Genomic DNA, 18,597 nt, shown 5'->3' with positions numbered 1-18,597 from the left:
TAACATAATCCTGTGGTTCATCCCCAACAGGACAGATTCTAGAAACAAAAATTGCTTCCACTGCATTGACCCTTGTACAGCTCAGACCTCAAGTACAGAGTGTAGTTCTGGAGACCACACATGGGAAAGAACATCAAGTTTATGAAAGGAATCCAGACGAAAGCTCAAAGAAAGATCCCTCAGATGGAGATGTCTATTCTGTCTTGCAGAATCACCTTTTCCATTTGCACTGTCAAAGTCAGTATTCCATTTCGTTTTTCACCCAAGTCATGTCACCTCGTTTCAGCTCCTTTTACCTTGGAATCTGGACCATCTCATGTCACTTCCATCATAATACACTCCTACCCTGAACAGTTTCCTTTCCTAGTTCTGGGTACCTTGAAGAAACACACCCTCTAACTAGCCACTATAAATGGTTGCCTGATGCTTTGGGACTGAGCTGTGGTTGGCGCAGGCTATGGCTCAGGTAGCCAGCATTCACTGGTGTACAGACTATGGCCTAGGTAACCAGCGCTCACTGGCGTACAGACTACGGGCCGAGTAACCAGCACTCACTGGCCTACAGACTATGGCTCAGGTAGCCAGCATTTACTGGTATACAGACTATGGCCCAGGTAACCAGTGTTCACTGGTGCACAGACTATGGCTCAGGTACCCAGTGTTTACTGGTTCACAGACTATGGCCCAGGTACCCAGTGTTCATTGGTGCTCAGACTATGGCTCAGGTACCCAGTGTTCACTGGTGCTCAGCCTATGGCCCAGGTACCCAGCGTTCACTGGAGCACAGACTATGGCCCAGGTAACCAGTGTTTAATGGTGCACAGACTATGGCCCAGATACCCAGTGCACCATTGAACACTGGTTACCTGTGTTCAATGGTACACAGGCTATGGCCCGGATACCCAGTGCTCACGGCCCAGGTAACCAGACTAACAGCTGTGGTGTCTGAAGGAGCTGGCCAGGGAGTGAGTTTACTCCTGCTGGGGTGAAGCAGGCAGCTTTACTTCCCCACTTGGGTGACACCTCATGGCAGCAAGGGCCTATGAACATGTGCTAATGTAGTGTATATGGGTATAGCTGAACGAGCCTGTGGAGGTACGTTCCCTGTGGTAGGCAGAGTTCATAGAGCCACAGCAAAGGGGGAGGGGGTTCCATTAAGGGGCAGGCAGGCTGTTTGACAGAACAATCAAACTCCCTTCCAGAAGCACCAATGAGAAGACTGTGCAGTCATCTGAATGTAAAGAGAGGGAAATGGGAAACCACAGCTACCGAATAAGCAGTCCTAACCCTGGTATGAGTCTTAGAACTGAGCAAAGTCCAGCACAGCTGGTGAATGATACAATGCTACTTTATTCTTCTGCTGACAAGCTAATGCCACAGGGCACATGTCCCTTTATAAGGGGAGCTGCAGAAACATTGTATGGTTAAGTGCCTTGTTTACAGTCAGAAGACAGGGACAATGAGCCTTAGAGATTCAGTCCCTAGACTATGCAATAAAGCTCTTTGACAGTTCATAGCCTGGGACATCTGGAATAAATGGCAGATGATGCTGAAGATGGGTACCCATCTTAGACAGAAGTGTTATTCAAGTGGTGCAACTTATGGGAAAAACAAGTACGCCATCAAAAGACACTGTCACATGGGGAAATCAGGACCACCAGCTCAGGTACTCATGAGTATCACACAGGAAAGGAGATTTCAAACCTGAAAAACAGCTTAATAAAAATGTATGTTGCACTACGAGATGGCAAAGCAAAGTTGTACAACTTCAGAAAAGGAACAGTCTACATAAAATAGCAGCGCAGGCCTTAAACAAGAAACACTGCAGTAATGGGTGGTGAAGCGTGTGGCAAATGACCCACCCCTATGGGACTGAGGCTTAAAAAGTCCATGGAAAGAGGTTCCGAACATTTCTAAAGCAGAAAGCAATACAATGTAAAAGTCAAGCAGACAGTGCGCTTTATCACATTCATCTGTTTTGGGCAAATTAAAACTCTGTGAAAGGAAGGAAACCAGCAGTCTTACAAAAGAGATACTTAAGCAACCTATGTACATGCAAGCTGCTAAGCACTTCCTCTGGAAAAGTACTCAGCAGAAAAATAAACGTAGGGAGGCCGTTTAGTTAATGTTGCTATCACGCACATGTACCACTTAAGCAGAGATTACAGCAAAACAACAAACTATTAAAAAACGTAGCTTAATGACAGTAACCAGAAACTCCTCCTAAATGTAGCAGCTTGTAGAAAAGAAAGCATGCCACGATAGATGAAAGTGGATAAAATAAAGGCAGAATTACCCATTCTAAAATAATATTAAAATTTCATCTCCACACTTGCTGTCCTAACAATATTTCTATTTCTGCTGACTTTAGCATTTTTTTTTTTACTTTATACTGCTTTTTTCAGAAGTAGCTAATTTACTTTGCAACCATCTCATCAACAACTGAGCTGGTGGGAGGCAGAGTCTGTGCAGCGGAGTACTTCTATATTCCAAACTTGCCAGATGACAGTTCTCATACCTTTCACGACAGCTTTCTCGTGAGAATATTCATTGTTAATACATATATAATGACTCTGACATGGAAAACAGTACTTCAAAATTTTACAAAATATTGATAAACTATAAAACAACACCCAAAACATCATTTTGGAAATCTATAACAAAAGGACACTCAATACAGTTAACTGAAGGTATTAAAACAAATATCTTATTATCGATAAAATATAGACCCTTTACACAATACTGGAAAGTGTTTAATTGGAAATGCTTGCACAGAGCATTCTTTGCCCCAGAGAGAACCAGTAAAATTAGTTATTCCACAAAAGGAATATGTTGGAGATGTGATCAAGAACACAATGCAGACTGGAACCACATTTTCTTTGATTGTATTAAAATTAAGCCATTTTGGAATGGTATTAATAACGTTCTACAAGCTTTATTTAATGAATCATTTTATTTAACTAAACCTCTTGTATTATTAAATGTGAACGAATGTCCTCATTTGAATAGGTCAAACATGTATCTAGTATGGACTATACTTGCAATTTCAAGGAAGTATGTACGAAGAACATGGAATACAATACGTGCTATAAGAAATATTAACAGTGTATAAAAATATATAACAAAAATATATACATAATAATAAAATTCAATAATCTAATACTAAAGAATTCTAAAATAAGAGGTCAATCACCTTTCAAGAGATTTAAGTTTCAAAATGCATTTTAGGTAACACTGATCGTTAAGACCTGGATATGTATATGCATTCAGCCTCAATTGCCAGGATAGTTCTTCTTCCAATCTCAAGGAGCAAGGTCCACCTCTAACATCTTTAATTAAAGAAGTATGCAGGAAAAGGCGCTCTGGTTGGTTTAAACCCATACTTAATAATGTTGTTTCAGCACTTAATACAGTGGATGTAAACATCGAAGATTCACCAAGTATGGTAACAAATGCAGGGCAAATTCATTCCACTATCCCAGCTACATGTAACAATTTTTCTTTGAATGTTATTACTCCTTTTTCATTGGATGCCAACGTTAAGAGAGACATCCTTACTAAGAATTGGTCTGTTCTTAGTGACAACCCAGTAATTAGACTAAGAATATGGGACACTCCTGCAATGGTGTTTAAAAGGGGCCATAACTTGAAAAAAATACTTGATAAAAGAACTACATCTGTACCTACCAGCTTTGGGATGTATAAATGTAGTAGATGTAATTTCTGCAAATATGTGGAAGTGACTAGTAGAATTTGTATTAACAACCATACTTATGACATTTATGGAAAGTTTAACTATAACAGCTGTGGTGTTGTGTACCTCGCTATTTGCCAAGCAGGCCAATGTTTTTATGTCGGTAAAACGGGACATCATTTTAAGCAAAGAATGTATGAACATCAGTACAATATCAACAAACACATTTGTACTAGTGCCTTGGCAAAACATGTTATTGAAACTCATGGCCACCACTTCCACTTCTTAGTTATTGAACAGGTTACTAAAGATGTTAGAGGTGGTCCTTGGCCCTTGAGACTGGAAGAAAAAGAACTGGCTTGGCAATTGAGGCTGCATGCATATACATATCCAGATCTTAATGATCAGTGTTGCATAAAATGTATTTTGAAACTTAAATCTCTTTTAAGATGATTGACCTCTTATTTTAGAGTTCTTTAGCATTAGATTATTGAATTTTACAATTATATATATATAATATTTTTGTTATATATTTTTATATACTGTTAATATTTCTTATAGCACATATTGTGTGGTATGTATTACACACAATCATCTGCCTTTTAGCCTGTTTGAGAGGGTGTATGACTTTAATTACTCTTATGATGTCATGACTGACCAAAAGTATTTAACTTGCGCATTTTGATTTTGAAATTTGTCTGAAAAAGTTCGTGGATGAAAACTGACCGAAAGCGCTAACAAAGTTTTGGAAATTACCCTTGCCTTTGTGGTTTTTATTAGTTTGTCAGCTTTTTGTATTGCATTTCAATGTTTGAATTCTACTTAATTTGAAGCACTTTAATAAACTTTAACTCAAACATTCGATATCCAACATACTATCGCTAGCCCAAGAGCACTGTCTGATCAACAGACTTGGTCAGAGTCACAAAGTTGGCAAGTCGAGGCAGTTTAACTCAGACCCAGGACTGCTTTAAAGTACAGTTAAATCAAGAATGGTCTTTTTCCTTGTCAAGAAAAGTAAAAGTGTTAAATAGCTTTATGTTTTTTTCAGTAACACTGTTCAGGAATGCAGCACACTGTACCTTTTTCAAACTTTTCGGCTAATCCGGGTAGGAGGTTGGCATAATGGTTAAGGTGTTTGCCTTACAAACACAAGGTGCAGGGTTTGATTCTGACATGGGGTAATTGGCTATTCTTAAAATGGCCCACAAGGGCACTTAGCCTAGTACTAATCTATAAACCTATGAACCTATTTATATATCCTCAGCCTTCAGTTTTGTACCAGACTTACTTAGAATGACAAAGAAATATCAAGCGAAGTGCAAGCAAACTGTATTTCCATTGTGAATTACAGTTATGTAGTTCCAAACAAAGAAAATTATATGAGAACCAGTCAAGAAAACCAGTGATGAATCCTTCTTGTCAGAATAGCCATGTAGGCTCTAGATAAGACCTTCAAGTGCACAGCTGCTCACTTAATGGTAACCCAATTCCCAAAGCCATTGAGCAAGGCTACTTCTTGGAGTAACATTAGACCCTTCATTAACTTTCACTCAGCACACAAGCAGAATTGTGAACAAAACTCTTAACTCAGTTAAAACTGCTCCAAGATAAAATGCGTCTTCTCCTCATCATCATAGCAACCACTAAACTGGAACAGTCTCCTACTGTTTAAATTTTACTCAAGTGCTAATAAACAAGTTGTTCTGACTGCAGTTAAAATACAGACATTTGTCTTTCCTACATATCCCTTGACCTGACCAATTACAGCTTAACCTTGTGACTAAACTGGTTACCCACAAAACAGCAGAACCAGCCTATTAATAGTCTGCTGTGGCCAATGTCCCCCTTTAAAATAAAAAAAAATACAATTCAGAAATACAGTCACTCAATGAGAGCTAACCTGGATAATACCCTTTACCAGAGTACCTCTCATTTCAAAAACATCAGTAGGGAAAGGACCTTTTCAAAACAAAGTCCATACCTACCAGCAGAGGTTAGACAATAAAATTCCCCTCCAAGCATTTAAGATTAAACTCAAAGAATACCTTACAAATTAAGTAAGGTGTACCTGCTTCCATAACAATTGGCAGAATAGCCTCTGCTCATCGCTACCACCTTCATCTAACAAACGGAACTGCTGAAGACCTTACAGATGATATCTACTGTACAATGTTCTGTTGGATCTCTCTTCTGCACCTAGTGTATAGGTTTCTCATGCAGTGTGATCATTACAAAGTATATTTACTTACTGCATATATCCTTTCAACTCAAGTGCAATGCAACTTTTAATGTTAAGGCTAGGAAAAGAACACGGTATCTTTTGAGAATTCCCGTACCTGTACTGTATGTGTCATTCTGTCTTATGGTCCAGGTCATAGCTGAAAAGCGTCTTTAGATCCCTTACCTGTACTGTACTGTGTCAATCTGTGTTGTGGTCCAGGTCATGGCTGAAAAGTGTCTTTAGACCCCTTACCTGTACTGTACTGTGTCATTCTGTGTTGTGGTCCAGATCATGGCTGAAAAGTGTCTTTAGATCCCTTACCTGTATTGTGTGTCAGTTCTGTCTTGTGGTCCAGGTCAAGGCTGAAAAGGATGTTTAGATAAGACTACCTACCTTGTTATTACAATTAAACAAAAATAAAGTCATTCTTGCATACAAAGATACCACTTGTCCAAGCTTTGGTATTTTCAGTATCATACAGAGGTGAAAACTGGACACTAAACAAATAAGACGGAGAAAATTGAAGTCTTTGAATTACGATGCTGGAATGTCCAAAGAATCAATCAGTATCAGTAGGGATAACACCTAAGAGTTTTCTGGAAGCTCAAATGACAAGACTAGAAAAAGACATCATGCTTGGAAATTGGTTGGTCAAAGATCAACTTAAAATATGAATGCCCACAAAATAATGGGTTCATACACTAAACTGACTGATGCCTTTCTGTCATAGATTAGTCATCTGATGGAAGACAGAACACCATTCAAGACAACTATCTGGATTGTTCAGCATGAGTCAACACTGACTTGAGAGCACACACAAACAAGTTCCAAACACATGCACACAAAACATATTTATATACATATGCAAAAAAGCATACTATAATGTGAAATTTGCAAAGCTATCTCAATACCATTTTAAGCAAATTGAAATAAAATCTTCTATGAAGATGACTTTGACAAGCAGTAACACTTGTATAGCTAATGTTATTTCTGCAGCTGATAGGCAATGCATCATTATGGCTTTTCCAGTTGACACACATAATGTGCACAAATGCAATTAATCTACAAGAGACTACAGATCCCATCATAACATGGTATACAGACATTGTTACATCTGGTAACAACAAATCAAAAAAACTAGTGACATCATACCCGCTTGCAACCTCCACTTCCTCTGTGGTAACTGGTTGTGTTCGACAGCGATCATTTAAGCGACGTGTTCTACGTTCTGTTGGACGTGACTTGAGAAAGGCAGCAGACTCGGGGGTTGAACGTTTCTCTAGTTCCTTACAGAAAGACAAAGTTATTATTAATTGAATATCAGCTGGACAGTCAGAGAAATACAACCACAGCTAAGAAGCTAGGACACTCATAATAAATGTCAAAGCTGGCAGAAACCTTTAACTGTTCAATTTTAAAATATTTTTCTGCAGTGTCATCATCACTTAAAAATGAGAACATTTTTCATAAGTACTGCTTTGTAAAAACTTTTACTTTGGTCCTTGTCATAAACTGTTTTTTTTTCTTTTTTCCAATATCCTGTGTTTCACCAGTAGAAACATGTCATGTTTTATGAAGAGCCACATGTCACTAGTTGTTCTACTTTGCTAAGGAAATCACAACCGATTACATCAGAGAACTGATGTAACAGCTTTCAGAAAGATAGTTCACAGAGAAAAATAAAAGAAAAATTGAAATAAAATAACAGAATCTTCTCAGCTATGGAAAAGGAGTGATTATTGGGGCAGTCTTCGTCGATCTGTACAAAACATTTGAAAGTGTAGGACACTATTCTCCTTCACAAACCGAATGCTGTAGACTTTGGAGATAACACTGGTTTACGAATTACCTCACTAAAATGTTTAGTCCATGCTGGTACACTACAAACTGAGAAAGGCTCCTTATCTGTCAAAGTCCCTCAGGGATCCATTCTTGAGCCTGTCTTATTCTCAGTCTTTCTTTATTAATGGTATTTACACTTCTATCTCTTCAGGTGAAATAACACTTCATGCAGACATCCTCTGCAGAATGTCCTCAGTTCAATCAGTCCTTCAAAAGGATTTCCCAATCATCCTTACTTGGACGGACCATAATAAACTTGCTCTTAATGTTAATAAAATTACCTTCTAACAGAAACATAAAACTGCCTTCCTCCCCCCCCATTGATCACTATCCTGAGTAACCAACCAAATAGCATCAAACAGTACAAGTACCTTGCAATAATACTTGAACTAAGTTACTGCTCAACTGAAATGCTCCTACTCCACTTCAAACAACCGCACCAAAAAAGCCAGAAAAGCTTTGGCAAAGAGTATATGCATCCCACGACTTGAATATGTCCAACCAATTACTATACAGATATGTTGGTAGGTGCTGTCAAGTTGACTTCAACTCATATCGACACAGTTTTTCTAAATAAATTCTGGTCTTCACAGAGCCAGGTAAGGGCTGACAGTAACATGTTATCATAGCTCATTTTATTGTGATTGTTCACATTTTTTTGTGGCATAATACAGAAGGGATAGCCACCAGGTGGTGGGAACCTTGGCTCTAGATGATTGTGAAAGTGACACCCTGACCTCAGGGCTAAAAATGGGAAAAGATGTTGTGGGTGGATGGATGGAATATGGAAGTAGATTGCCAAGCCGTTCTTCCACAGATATACTGTTGCAGCCTGGGTGGCTTGCTTTAGTCTGACATCGCTGCTGAGATCTTTCTATCATGGGAGACCCTGCCAGTAGATACTTCTACAGACAGCATAACTCGCCCCATTCACTGATGCACACAAACCCTCATAACATGCCAAGCCAACAAACTATGTGAAGTTATATACATATAATACTTTTAAGACACAAGCAGCAATTAATATCATTTGTCTTTTCACCAAAGGAAATACGTTCCGGCACTATTAAGGCTGTCCCATATATATTGCTTCAACTCTGCTTCATCTTCGTTGTAACCGCCAGCAACAACACTGAATTAATTAATTAATTAATTAATTAGTTTATTATTATAAGACATTAATTCATCTATTTATTCATTTACTTTTATTTATATATTTACATATTTATATATACATTTACATGTATTACCTTTAGTGTATATGTAATAGGAAAAAGTTTTTATAAAAGTTTTATAACAGTTTTTATAATAATTCATTCATATTACATTGATATTTATATTTATATTATTATATTGATACTTATATTTATATTTATAATTATGCCGTAGATTGTTTCTGAGCCTTGATTATCTCATAACACAAGTAATATTTTACAATCTGTATTGGTTCTATCTTGTTTTATTTCATACAATATATACAATATATTAACATAGCTACATTTATATTATTTATTATTTTACATATACATACACATATTTATTTATTTTTGAATAGAATAGTATGTTTGAACATTTTAATATGTGGTATTTGAATACAGCAGGAATGATTTTACCATGAAAGTGAATGGCCCTTTTAAAAACTATGTTGTATTTGCATATAACAATTAATCAATTTATTAATTAACTAATTTAACTACTATTGGGAACTATATAAAAGGCTGTTTTAATTCAAAACAGATTCTGATGAAGTCTCCGTGAAGGAGACGAAAGCGCTAAATCTGATTGTCCGTTGTCCTTGTGGTTTTTGTTTTTCGCATTAAAGTACAAAATTATTAATTTAAACACTCACCGCCTCTTTATGGTGTATGCTGGCGGTTACAACGAAGATGAAGCAGAGTTGAAGCAATATATATGGGACAGCCTTAATAGTGCCGGAACGTATTTCCTTTGGTGAATTCATTTTTTCCTGGTTACCAATCATTTGTCTTTTGTCCAAACTCAATCACTCTTTCACCCTGCAAAAGACAAACTGCCTTCTGGTTACAGATCATTTCACACACCTTTTTTTTCATCCTTATTTTTAAAATGCTAAACTCAAATGGTATTCCCAGAGAAACAGTTGGCCCCACAGCATAAATTGCTGGTTGAACACAATCAGCTGCATACGTGGTCAGGGAAGGCTCCAAGGTCAACAGAGTCCAAGCTGTAGACCTGGAAGCTGACTGGAGATAGAGTACAGTTCAATGAATCAGTAAGGGGCTCTAGCACTCCCAAAAAGAAGAGGAAATAGGTGGAGTTGAAGAGGAATGGCAGCACCTCAAACAGCATGTGAGAGGACTATACAGCAAGTATGCAGGCGAGCCAGGCATGGAATCAAGGTATATAAGGAAGCCTGGTGTTGGAATGCAGAACTCATAAAAGTCATCAAAACAACAGAGCACAGGAAAAAGTGGAAAATAGAAAAGATGGACCATGCTAGGAAGGAATACTGGTTGCCTAACAAACAGGCTACAAGAGGAGTTGTAATACTAAAGAACAAGGCCCCAGATGCACTCTCCCAGCTTCTGGAAAGTGATTCAATAGGTGGCACAAAGAAACTATCAAGGCTGCAAGGCAAAGATAGAAGGATAAAGAAAATAGTCAGATACTCCCCATAACGGATGCCAAAAAGTACAATTTTGTACCTACCATAAATGTAGATGTCCGATAGATATGCAACTGCAGTCCTGACATATGGGTCGTCCTGCCTCAGGCAGCCCTTCGGTCGGCCAGATTCCAAAGTCTGGGTCCGGCATCGGCCGATGTCGCCTCCTCCCCAACGTCAGAGTGGCTGGAGTATAAAGGCATCCACCGACGCCATCTTCTTCAGTGTTTCTTGCCCCAGATGCCAGGTGCCCTCCAAGGAAGGCTAAATTTTGTGAATGGATAAACAAAAAATTCCAGACATGCACAACAGTAATAAACAGATACACCATAACAGATATCCCCAGCTAAAAAGGAGAGAGGGAATGGACCCAAGGAAAAAAGCAGAGGGGTAGGAGGGAGGGAAAACCTGAATGCAGTTGCATATCTATCGGATATCTACATTTATGGTGGGTACAAAACTGTACTATGTCCTTCAAGAATGCAACTGCAGTCCTGACATATGGGTTGAATACCATAGCCAAGCTGGGGGTGGTAGGATCTAAGCAAGGGATGGTGTAGTTAAAAGACCCTGCAGGACTGCAGAAGCAAAGCCTGCTCAGGATCTGGAGTATAAAGGCAGGTTGTAGTGTTTGGTAAATGTATGCACGGAGCTCCATGTAGCAGCCTCTAGAATGTCCTTTGTAGCCACTCCTCTTAGAAAGGCTGTGGATGTGGCTATAGCTCTTGTTGAGTGTGGCCTAATATTGGCTGGCACAACCTTTCCATGGAAGGAGTAACAGAATCTGATGCAGTGTCCAATCCATTTTTAAATTGTTTGTTTGGAGACTGCCTTTCCTTGCACTCCGGCAGCATAGGCTACAAATAGTTGGTCAGACTTCCAGGTGGTCTTTGTTCTGTCCAAGTAGTAGCGTAATTGTCTGTGTATGTCTAAAGTATGCAGCAGCTTTTCCCCTTTATTTTGAGGATTGGGAAAGAAAGTAGGCAGGTGAATTGCTTGATTTAGAGACACCCTGGATATCACTTTTGGCATGAATGAAGGATTGGTCCTTAGAGAAACTCTGTCCTGATGAAAAATGAGAAAGGGAGGTACTGCCATGAGGGCCTGTATCTCCGAGACTCTTCTTGCTGAGGTAACTGCCAACAGGAAGACAGTTTTCCAGGAGAGAAATTGCATTTCCAAAGATGCTGCTGGTTCAAAAGGAGGAAGAGTTAATTTTTCCAAGACGTAGTTGAGGTCCCATGCAGGAACTGGTGGTTTTCTGGGAGGTTTGATATTCTTTATCCCTCTTAGAAACTGTCTTAGCAAGGGTTGCGAAAACACAGGTGGGTCACAGTTGTAATTTGCTGAGACTGCTGAAGCGTGAATTTTAATGGAAGAATATGAGAGGTCACTATGAAACATTTCTGCCAAGTATTCTAATATCTGAGGTATGCTCATCACTGATGCATCCTGGCCCTTTTTGGCATTCCAGATGATGAATCTCTTCAACTTGGCCGAATAGATCTTTCTGGTGGAAGGTCTGCGTGCTTCCAGCAAGATTTCCTGAACCTTTTCGGAGAGGGGGACATGGGTCAAAGTCATGGAACCCTCCAGGCTGTCAGTTGTAATGTTTGCAGGTTTTGATGAACAGTCCTGTAATTGTGTTGAGTTAGGAGCAGAGGCCATTGGGGCAAGGGCCACGGTTTGGTGTGAGTTATGCTCAGTAGCAAGGGATACCAATGCTGCCTCGGCCAGTCTGGAGCTATCAATATTCCTTTTGGTTGCTCTGCTTTGATCTTCAGTAACACCTTGGTCAGTAATGGAAGAGGAGGGAATGCATAGATTTTTAGGGTATTCCAGCTGAAGGAGAAAGCATCCGTTCTCCAGGCTAGAGGATGGTGCGTCCTTGAGCAGAACCTGTCCAGGTGGTGATTGAGATGAGAAGCAAAGAGATCTATGTCCGGTCTTCCCCATGCAGTTGTTATTTGTGAGAAAATGTGTGGATGCAGCATCCATTCGTGTGGATCCTCGAAATTTCTGCTCAACCTGTCCGCCAGAACAATGTCCTTGCCCGGAACAAACTGGGATTGCAAATGGATGTTCAGTTTCAGGGACTTTTCCCAAAGAGCCATTGTTAGTCTGCAGAGGGGATATGAGTGAGTGCCTCCTTGTTTGTTTATATACCACATGACAGTGGTGTTGTCTGTCCTTATTAGCAGATGGCCTTGTTGAAGAGTTTTTCCAAAGGCTTCTATTGCATGTATCACTGCCAACATCTCTTTTTGATTTATGTGCAGAGGCATTTCCATGGGAGTCCATTGACCTTGAATGCATCTGTCCTCCATGTGTGCCCCCCATCCATGATCTGAGGCGTCTGTTGTAATGGTTTGACTTGCTTGAACTTTGTTGAAAGGCATGCCTTCGTTTAAATGGCTTGCTTGAGCCCACCACAAAAATTCCCTTTGCAGGCATGGAATGAGTGGTATTAAGTCTTCTAGGTTGTGGCTGTGTTGAGACCATAAGCTTTTTAGGTACCATTGTAGCTTTCTCATGTGTTGCCTTGCCAGAGGGATCAGAAGAATGCAAGATGCCATAAAACCCAGGGCCTGCAGGATCTTCCTTGCGGTCAGCTGGGTAAGTTTTGCTAGGCTTTTGAAGTAATCTGGTAAATGCTGTTGTTTCTCCTCTGTGAGGAAAGCCATTTGTGATTGTGTGTCCAGTTTTGCTCCTAGAAAAATAATCTTTTGGGATGGCAATAGTCTTGATTTTTGAATGTTGACAGTGTATCCCAAAGCCTGTAGCAACTGAATGACATAGTCCAAGTTTTTTATCAAGGTTTGTTTGCTGTCTGCTTGTAGGAGGCAGTCGTCCAGGTAAGGGTATATTTGAATCCCCTGGAGTCTGCAATGTGCAACTACTGATGCCAGGCATTTCGTGAATACTCTGGGCACAGTAGATAAGCCAAACGGCAATGCTGAGAATTGATAATGCTCTGTTCCTGCAAGAAATCTGAGGTATCTTCTGCAGCTGTGTCTGACTGGGACATGCAGGTATGCCTCCTTGAGGTCCAGAGTAACCAGCCAAGACCCCTTGCCCAGCATGGGAAGGAGATTCTGTAACGTCAGCATTTTGAATTTTGGCACAATGAGAAAGGTGTTTAGAATGGACAAGTCCAGGATAGGCCTCCATTGCTTTTCTTTTCTTGGAACAAGGAACAGTCTTGAATAGAATCCCTGGCCTTGTTCCTGAGGAGGAACCTTTTCTATAGCTTTTATTTGTAACAGCTTTGAAACTTGTAAGAAAGCCTCTGCCCTTTGATTTTGTGGCAGGTTTGGTATGCCTCGTCTTGTTGATAAGGTGTGGAAGTGGAACCTGTAACCTCTGTCTATTACGTCCAGAATCCATTTGTCCTTGGTTAAAATGTGCCAGTTCTTTGAGAATAAGGATAATTTTCCGCCTAGAGGTGCTTCTCTTTGAGCCTTGGTAGGCGGAGTGAAAGTCAAGTCATTGTGACTGTCCCTGTGGTGCAGGTGAACTCCCTGCGCCACTTCTTTGATTTGGTGGTTGCCACTGGTGGCCCCTGTAGGAGCCTCGGTATTGCCCTCTACCTCGAGCATGCCTGTGTTTTCCCCTTTGAAACTTGTCTGAGTCTGGAAAGGACCAATTCTTTGAAGGTCAATTTCTGCTGAATCTGGGAGGCTGAACCTGGAGGAAATCCTTGACAGTCTGTACTGATTTTGCCTTTTCCTCAATAGACTTCAACACATCCTGTGCATTAGCACCGAAAAGCTTCTGTTTATCCAGAGGTGCATCCAGGAGCTTAACTTTAACATGGTCTGGCAGTGGCTGTTCTTTCAACCAAGCATGTCTACGTATAACGGCCCCTGTCATGGCTGCCCTACATGAAGCTTCCAATGCATCATAACCATACTGAAGAAAATGATTGCTAACCTGCTGAGTATTATGAACCAAATCCTGCAATGCCTTTCTATCTATAGGCTCAGGAGAGGCTAACTTTTTCTGCAAATCATCCATTAAGTAATCCTGGTACTGAAACATATGAAAAAGGCAGTAAGTGACCTCATGGCAAGGGTGGAAGAGGTATAAACATTTTTGCCCCATCTCTCCAGGGACCTAGCTTCCCTGTCAGCGGGCAGAGGGTTTTCGGCCAAGGAAGTAGCCACTCCTTTGGGGCCCTGTGAAATAGTTTCTAGATCCACAGAGTGGGCCTTAAAGAGATGCTTATGGGTTTCAGGGACCCTGTAATATCGGTCAGGCTTGACAGCAGCAGGGGGTAGAGAATCAGGCGAAGCACTGGAGTCTGAGTATACATCATCAAGGACATCCAGCACTGGAGGAATAGCTAAAGGTCTGTGTTGGGGTAGCTTAAGGAAGGTACGTAGCCTTTTCCTGGAGTCAGAAAAATCCTGACCCTGCCACTGAAAATGTTCTCTCATGGAGTGGAGAACTTCACCAAAAGAAATATCCTCTGGAGGGGAGGCAGAGGGAATTGAATCCTCAGCATCCGAGTCCTCATAGGCCTGGAAGGATTCTTCCTGGGTATTTGAGTGCTCTGAATCCCCAGAGGCTTCATCTGAAGAGAGGGTGTCTGTCTGCTCAGTTCTAGGCCTTTTATCTGCAGGAGGCTGAGAACCTCTGTCTGGGTGCGGCTGAGAACCCCTGATAAGAGAGATTAGATCTGCAGCAAGCGTCATGATCTGTCTATCAGAAGAGGGGCCCTGAGAAGTAGATTTAGGATGGGCCTTGGCCTGGCTGGCAGCCTTAGCACGTGCAAAGGCCTTGATGGACATGGATACCGGAGGCCTAGCTGCCCCACGTGCAGGGGTAACCTTGTCCACAGGAATGGTGTCGGGTAAATCTAGAGCTTCGGTTTCTGGAGGAAAATCAACAACCAGCACCGTTGAAATCTCCGGGACCGAAGAATGCGTTAAAGCGGTGTAGTCGGCCTGGGGCGATTGAATTACCGCTTCTGAAGGGATCGATGCACTCACAGAGGGCTTAGGCATGGTATCGGTCGACGACGCGGGCCGAGGATGTCGGTCCCGGTCCTTGCGTTTTTTGGTAGATTGTGCTGTCGGTTGTTCCGACGGCATGATATAAGCGAAAGATTCACCAAAAAAGTCTTCGGCAAATTCTGCCCGGCGCCTGAGTGTGCGCTTATTAAAGCAAGCACAGGCAGCACAGGCCGAGACGTCGTGGTCTGGGCCCAGGCAAGGGAGGCAGTAAGAATGGAAGTCCTTATGAGGTATTTGTTTACCACAAGACAAACAATTATTAACTTTTTCAATTTTTTCTGACATCGGCTGAGGCAAGAAAAAATGTTCCCCAATGGGGTACTTAGCTTTTAGATGACATCGGTAACTGAAAACACAGGAGCTGACCGACCGGCACTTGCGAACTGCTTCTGCTTCGGGCACCGCGCGGCAAGAAAGACTGGAGAAGATGGCGTCGGCGGATGCCTTTATACTCCAGCCGCTCTGACATCGGGGAGGAGGCGACATCGGCCAATGCCGGACCCAGACTTTGGAATCTGGCCGACCGAAGGGCTGCCTGAGGCAGGACAACCCATATGTCAGGACTGCAGTTGCACTCTTGAAGGACATCAACCTGCTCATCAGTCCACAGGACATGAAAAGTAGTCAGAAGGACTTCCAGCAGCTTCTGAACGAAGAAAACCTCACAGAAGCTGTACTGCCTCAGGCCAAGGTAAATGAGTCAGGGAAAGCAGCAGGCTCAGACGAGGTCATAGCAGATAAGGCAGGCTCAGATGAGGTCACAGCAGATAAGGCAGGCTCAGATGAGGTCACAGCAGATAAGGCAGGCTCAGATGAAGTCACAGCAGACAAGATCAAGATGTTGAGCGAGTTTGGCGGGAACTGGCTTCTGAGGGTCCTCACAGCAGTATGGCGTATCCTAGATGTCTAGAAAATAGGCGTACTAGTGTCAGTATTCAAGAACAAAGGGGGAATTCACAACTGTGGGCAGTACAGAGGTATCAAACTCCCGTCACATTCTATGAAGGTTCTGGAGACAGTGACTGATAAATGAATATGCAAAGTAGTAAAAAGTAAAATGGGCTGTGAGCAGTTCAGATCTGAATTAAGCTGCAGCACAACTGACCCGATGTATACAGTGTGACAGATAGTCAAGAAGAAACAAGAGATGAGGAAAAGAGCCCAACTGAGTATTCCTAGACGTGGAGAAAAGATGGGTAACAGTCCCAAGAAAGCAGACTTGGGTAATCCTGCAACAGTTCAAAGGCCCAGAAACACTGATATAAGTACAGGCTATATACAAGATCCAATGGCATGAGTGCGAACAGTATTCAGACTAAGAGAGGGGCTCCCAGTGGGAGTGTGTATTCAACATGGTTCAGCTCTGAGCCCACTGCTCTTTATACTGGTGATGGACTACATTAACAAACAGGCTGGATGGGACAAATCAACAAAGTTGCTGTACTCAGAAGATGTGGCATTACAGGCAGACTCTGAACAAGAACTTCAGCATAGGTGGGGCAATGGAATATAAAACTGAAGGCACATAGGATGAAACTGAATACAGATAACAGGTGCAATGCTTGGAAATGGGGGGGGGATCATAAGAAAAGTGATAGAAGGGAAATAGCAGAACAAGTTAGCAGCTTCAAGTATCTGGGAAAGGCAGTTAAAAAGAAGGAAAGTCTGAAGGAGGGGGTCAAAGTTAAATTAGAGAGGGCACAGCCAAATGGTACAGTGAGTCAAATGTAGTGTATGACAGAAGAACGAAGAAGCTGAAATGTAAGGTGTACAAAAAAGTGGTGTGACCAGTATTACTATATGGTACAGAATCCTGATCGGTGAAGGTGTGACCAGTACTACTATATGGTACAGAATCCTGATCAGTGAAGGTGTGACCAGTACTACTATATGGTACAGAATCCTGATCAGTAAAGGTGTGACCAGTATTACTATATGGTACAGAATCCTGATCAGTGAAGGTGTGACCAGTACTAATATATGGTACAGAATCCTGATCAGTGAAGGTGTGACCAGTACTACTATATGGTACAGAATCCTGATCAGTACTACTATATGGTACAGAATCCTGATCAGTGAAGGTGTGACCAGTACTACTATATGGTACAGAATCAGTGAAGGTGTGACCAGTACTACTATATGGTACAGAATCAGTGAAGGTGTGACCAGTACTACTTTATGGTACAGAATCCTGATCAGTGAAGGTGTGACCAGTACTACTATATGGTACAGAATCTGATCAGTGAAGGTGTGACCAGTACTACTATATGGTACAGAATCCTGATCAGTGAAGGTGTGACCAGTACTACTATATGGTACAGAATCCTGATCAGTGAAGGTGTGACCAGTACTACTACTATATGGTACATAATCCTGATCAGTGAAGGTGTGACCAGTACTGCTATATGGTACAGAATCCTGATCAGCGAAGGTGTGACCAGTACTACTATATGGTACAGAATCCTGATCAGTGAAGGTGTGACCAGTACTACTATATGGTACAGAATCCTGATCAGTGAAGGTGTGACCAGTACTACTACTATATGGTACATAACCCTGATCAGTGAAGGTGTGACCAGTACTGCTATATGGTACAGAATCCTGATCAGTGAAGGTGTGACCAGTACTACTATATGGTACAGAATCCTGATCAGTGAAGGTGTGACCAGTACTACTATATGGTACAGAATCCTGATCAGTGAAGGTGTGACCAGTACTACTATATGGTACAGAATCCTGATCAGTGAAGGTGTGACCAGTACTACTATATGGTACATAATCCTGATGAGTAAAGGTGTGACCAGTACTACTATATGGTACAGAATCCTGATCAGTGAAGGTGTGACCAGTACTACTATATGGTACAGAATCCTGATCAGTGAAGGTGTGACCAGTACTACTATATGGTACATAATCCTGATCAGTGAAGGTGTGACCAGTACTACTATATGGTACAGAATCCTGATCAGTAAAGGTGTGACCAGTACTACTATATGGTACATAATCCTGATCAGTGAAGGTGTGACCAGTACTACTATATGGTACAGAATCTGATCAGTGAAGGTGTGACCAGTACTACTATATGGTACAGAATCTGATCAGTGAAGGTGAGACCAGTACTACTATATGGTACAGAATCCCGATCAGTGAAGGTGTGACCTTTACTACCATATGG

At 41.4% G+C, this 18,597-nt stretch overlaps 1 protein-coding gene across 1 annotated transcript in view; it reads right to left on the bottom strand.

Annotated features, from left to right (window-relative positions):
- LOC122788066 (supervillin-like) overlaps window positions 1-18,597 on the bottom strand; it is a 1,698,127-nt gene that overhangs the window by 910,404 nt on the left and 769,126 nt on the right. The window contains exon 7 of the mRNA XM_044054988.1: window positions 7,071-7,204. Within this exon, the coding sequence (XP_043910923.1) occupies window positions 7,071-7,204 (134 nt within the window). The remainder of the gene's footprint in view (window positions 1-7,070; window positions 7,205-18,597) is intronic.

Source organism: Protopterus annectens, chromosome 13.part0 (genome assembly GCF_019279795.1).
Source record: "Protopterus annectens isolate FY-2018-M chromosome 13.part0, PAN1.0, whole genome shotgun sequence".
Classification (NCBI taxonomy): domain Eukaryota; kingdom Metazoa; phylum Chordata; order Ceratodontiformes; family Protopteridae; genus Protopterus; species Protopterus annectens.
Note: the sequence above shows the minus strand (reverse complement) of the source record. Positions and strands in the feature narration are given on the sequence as shown.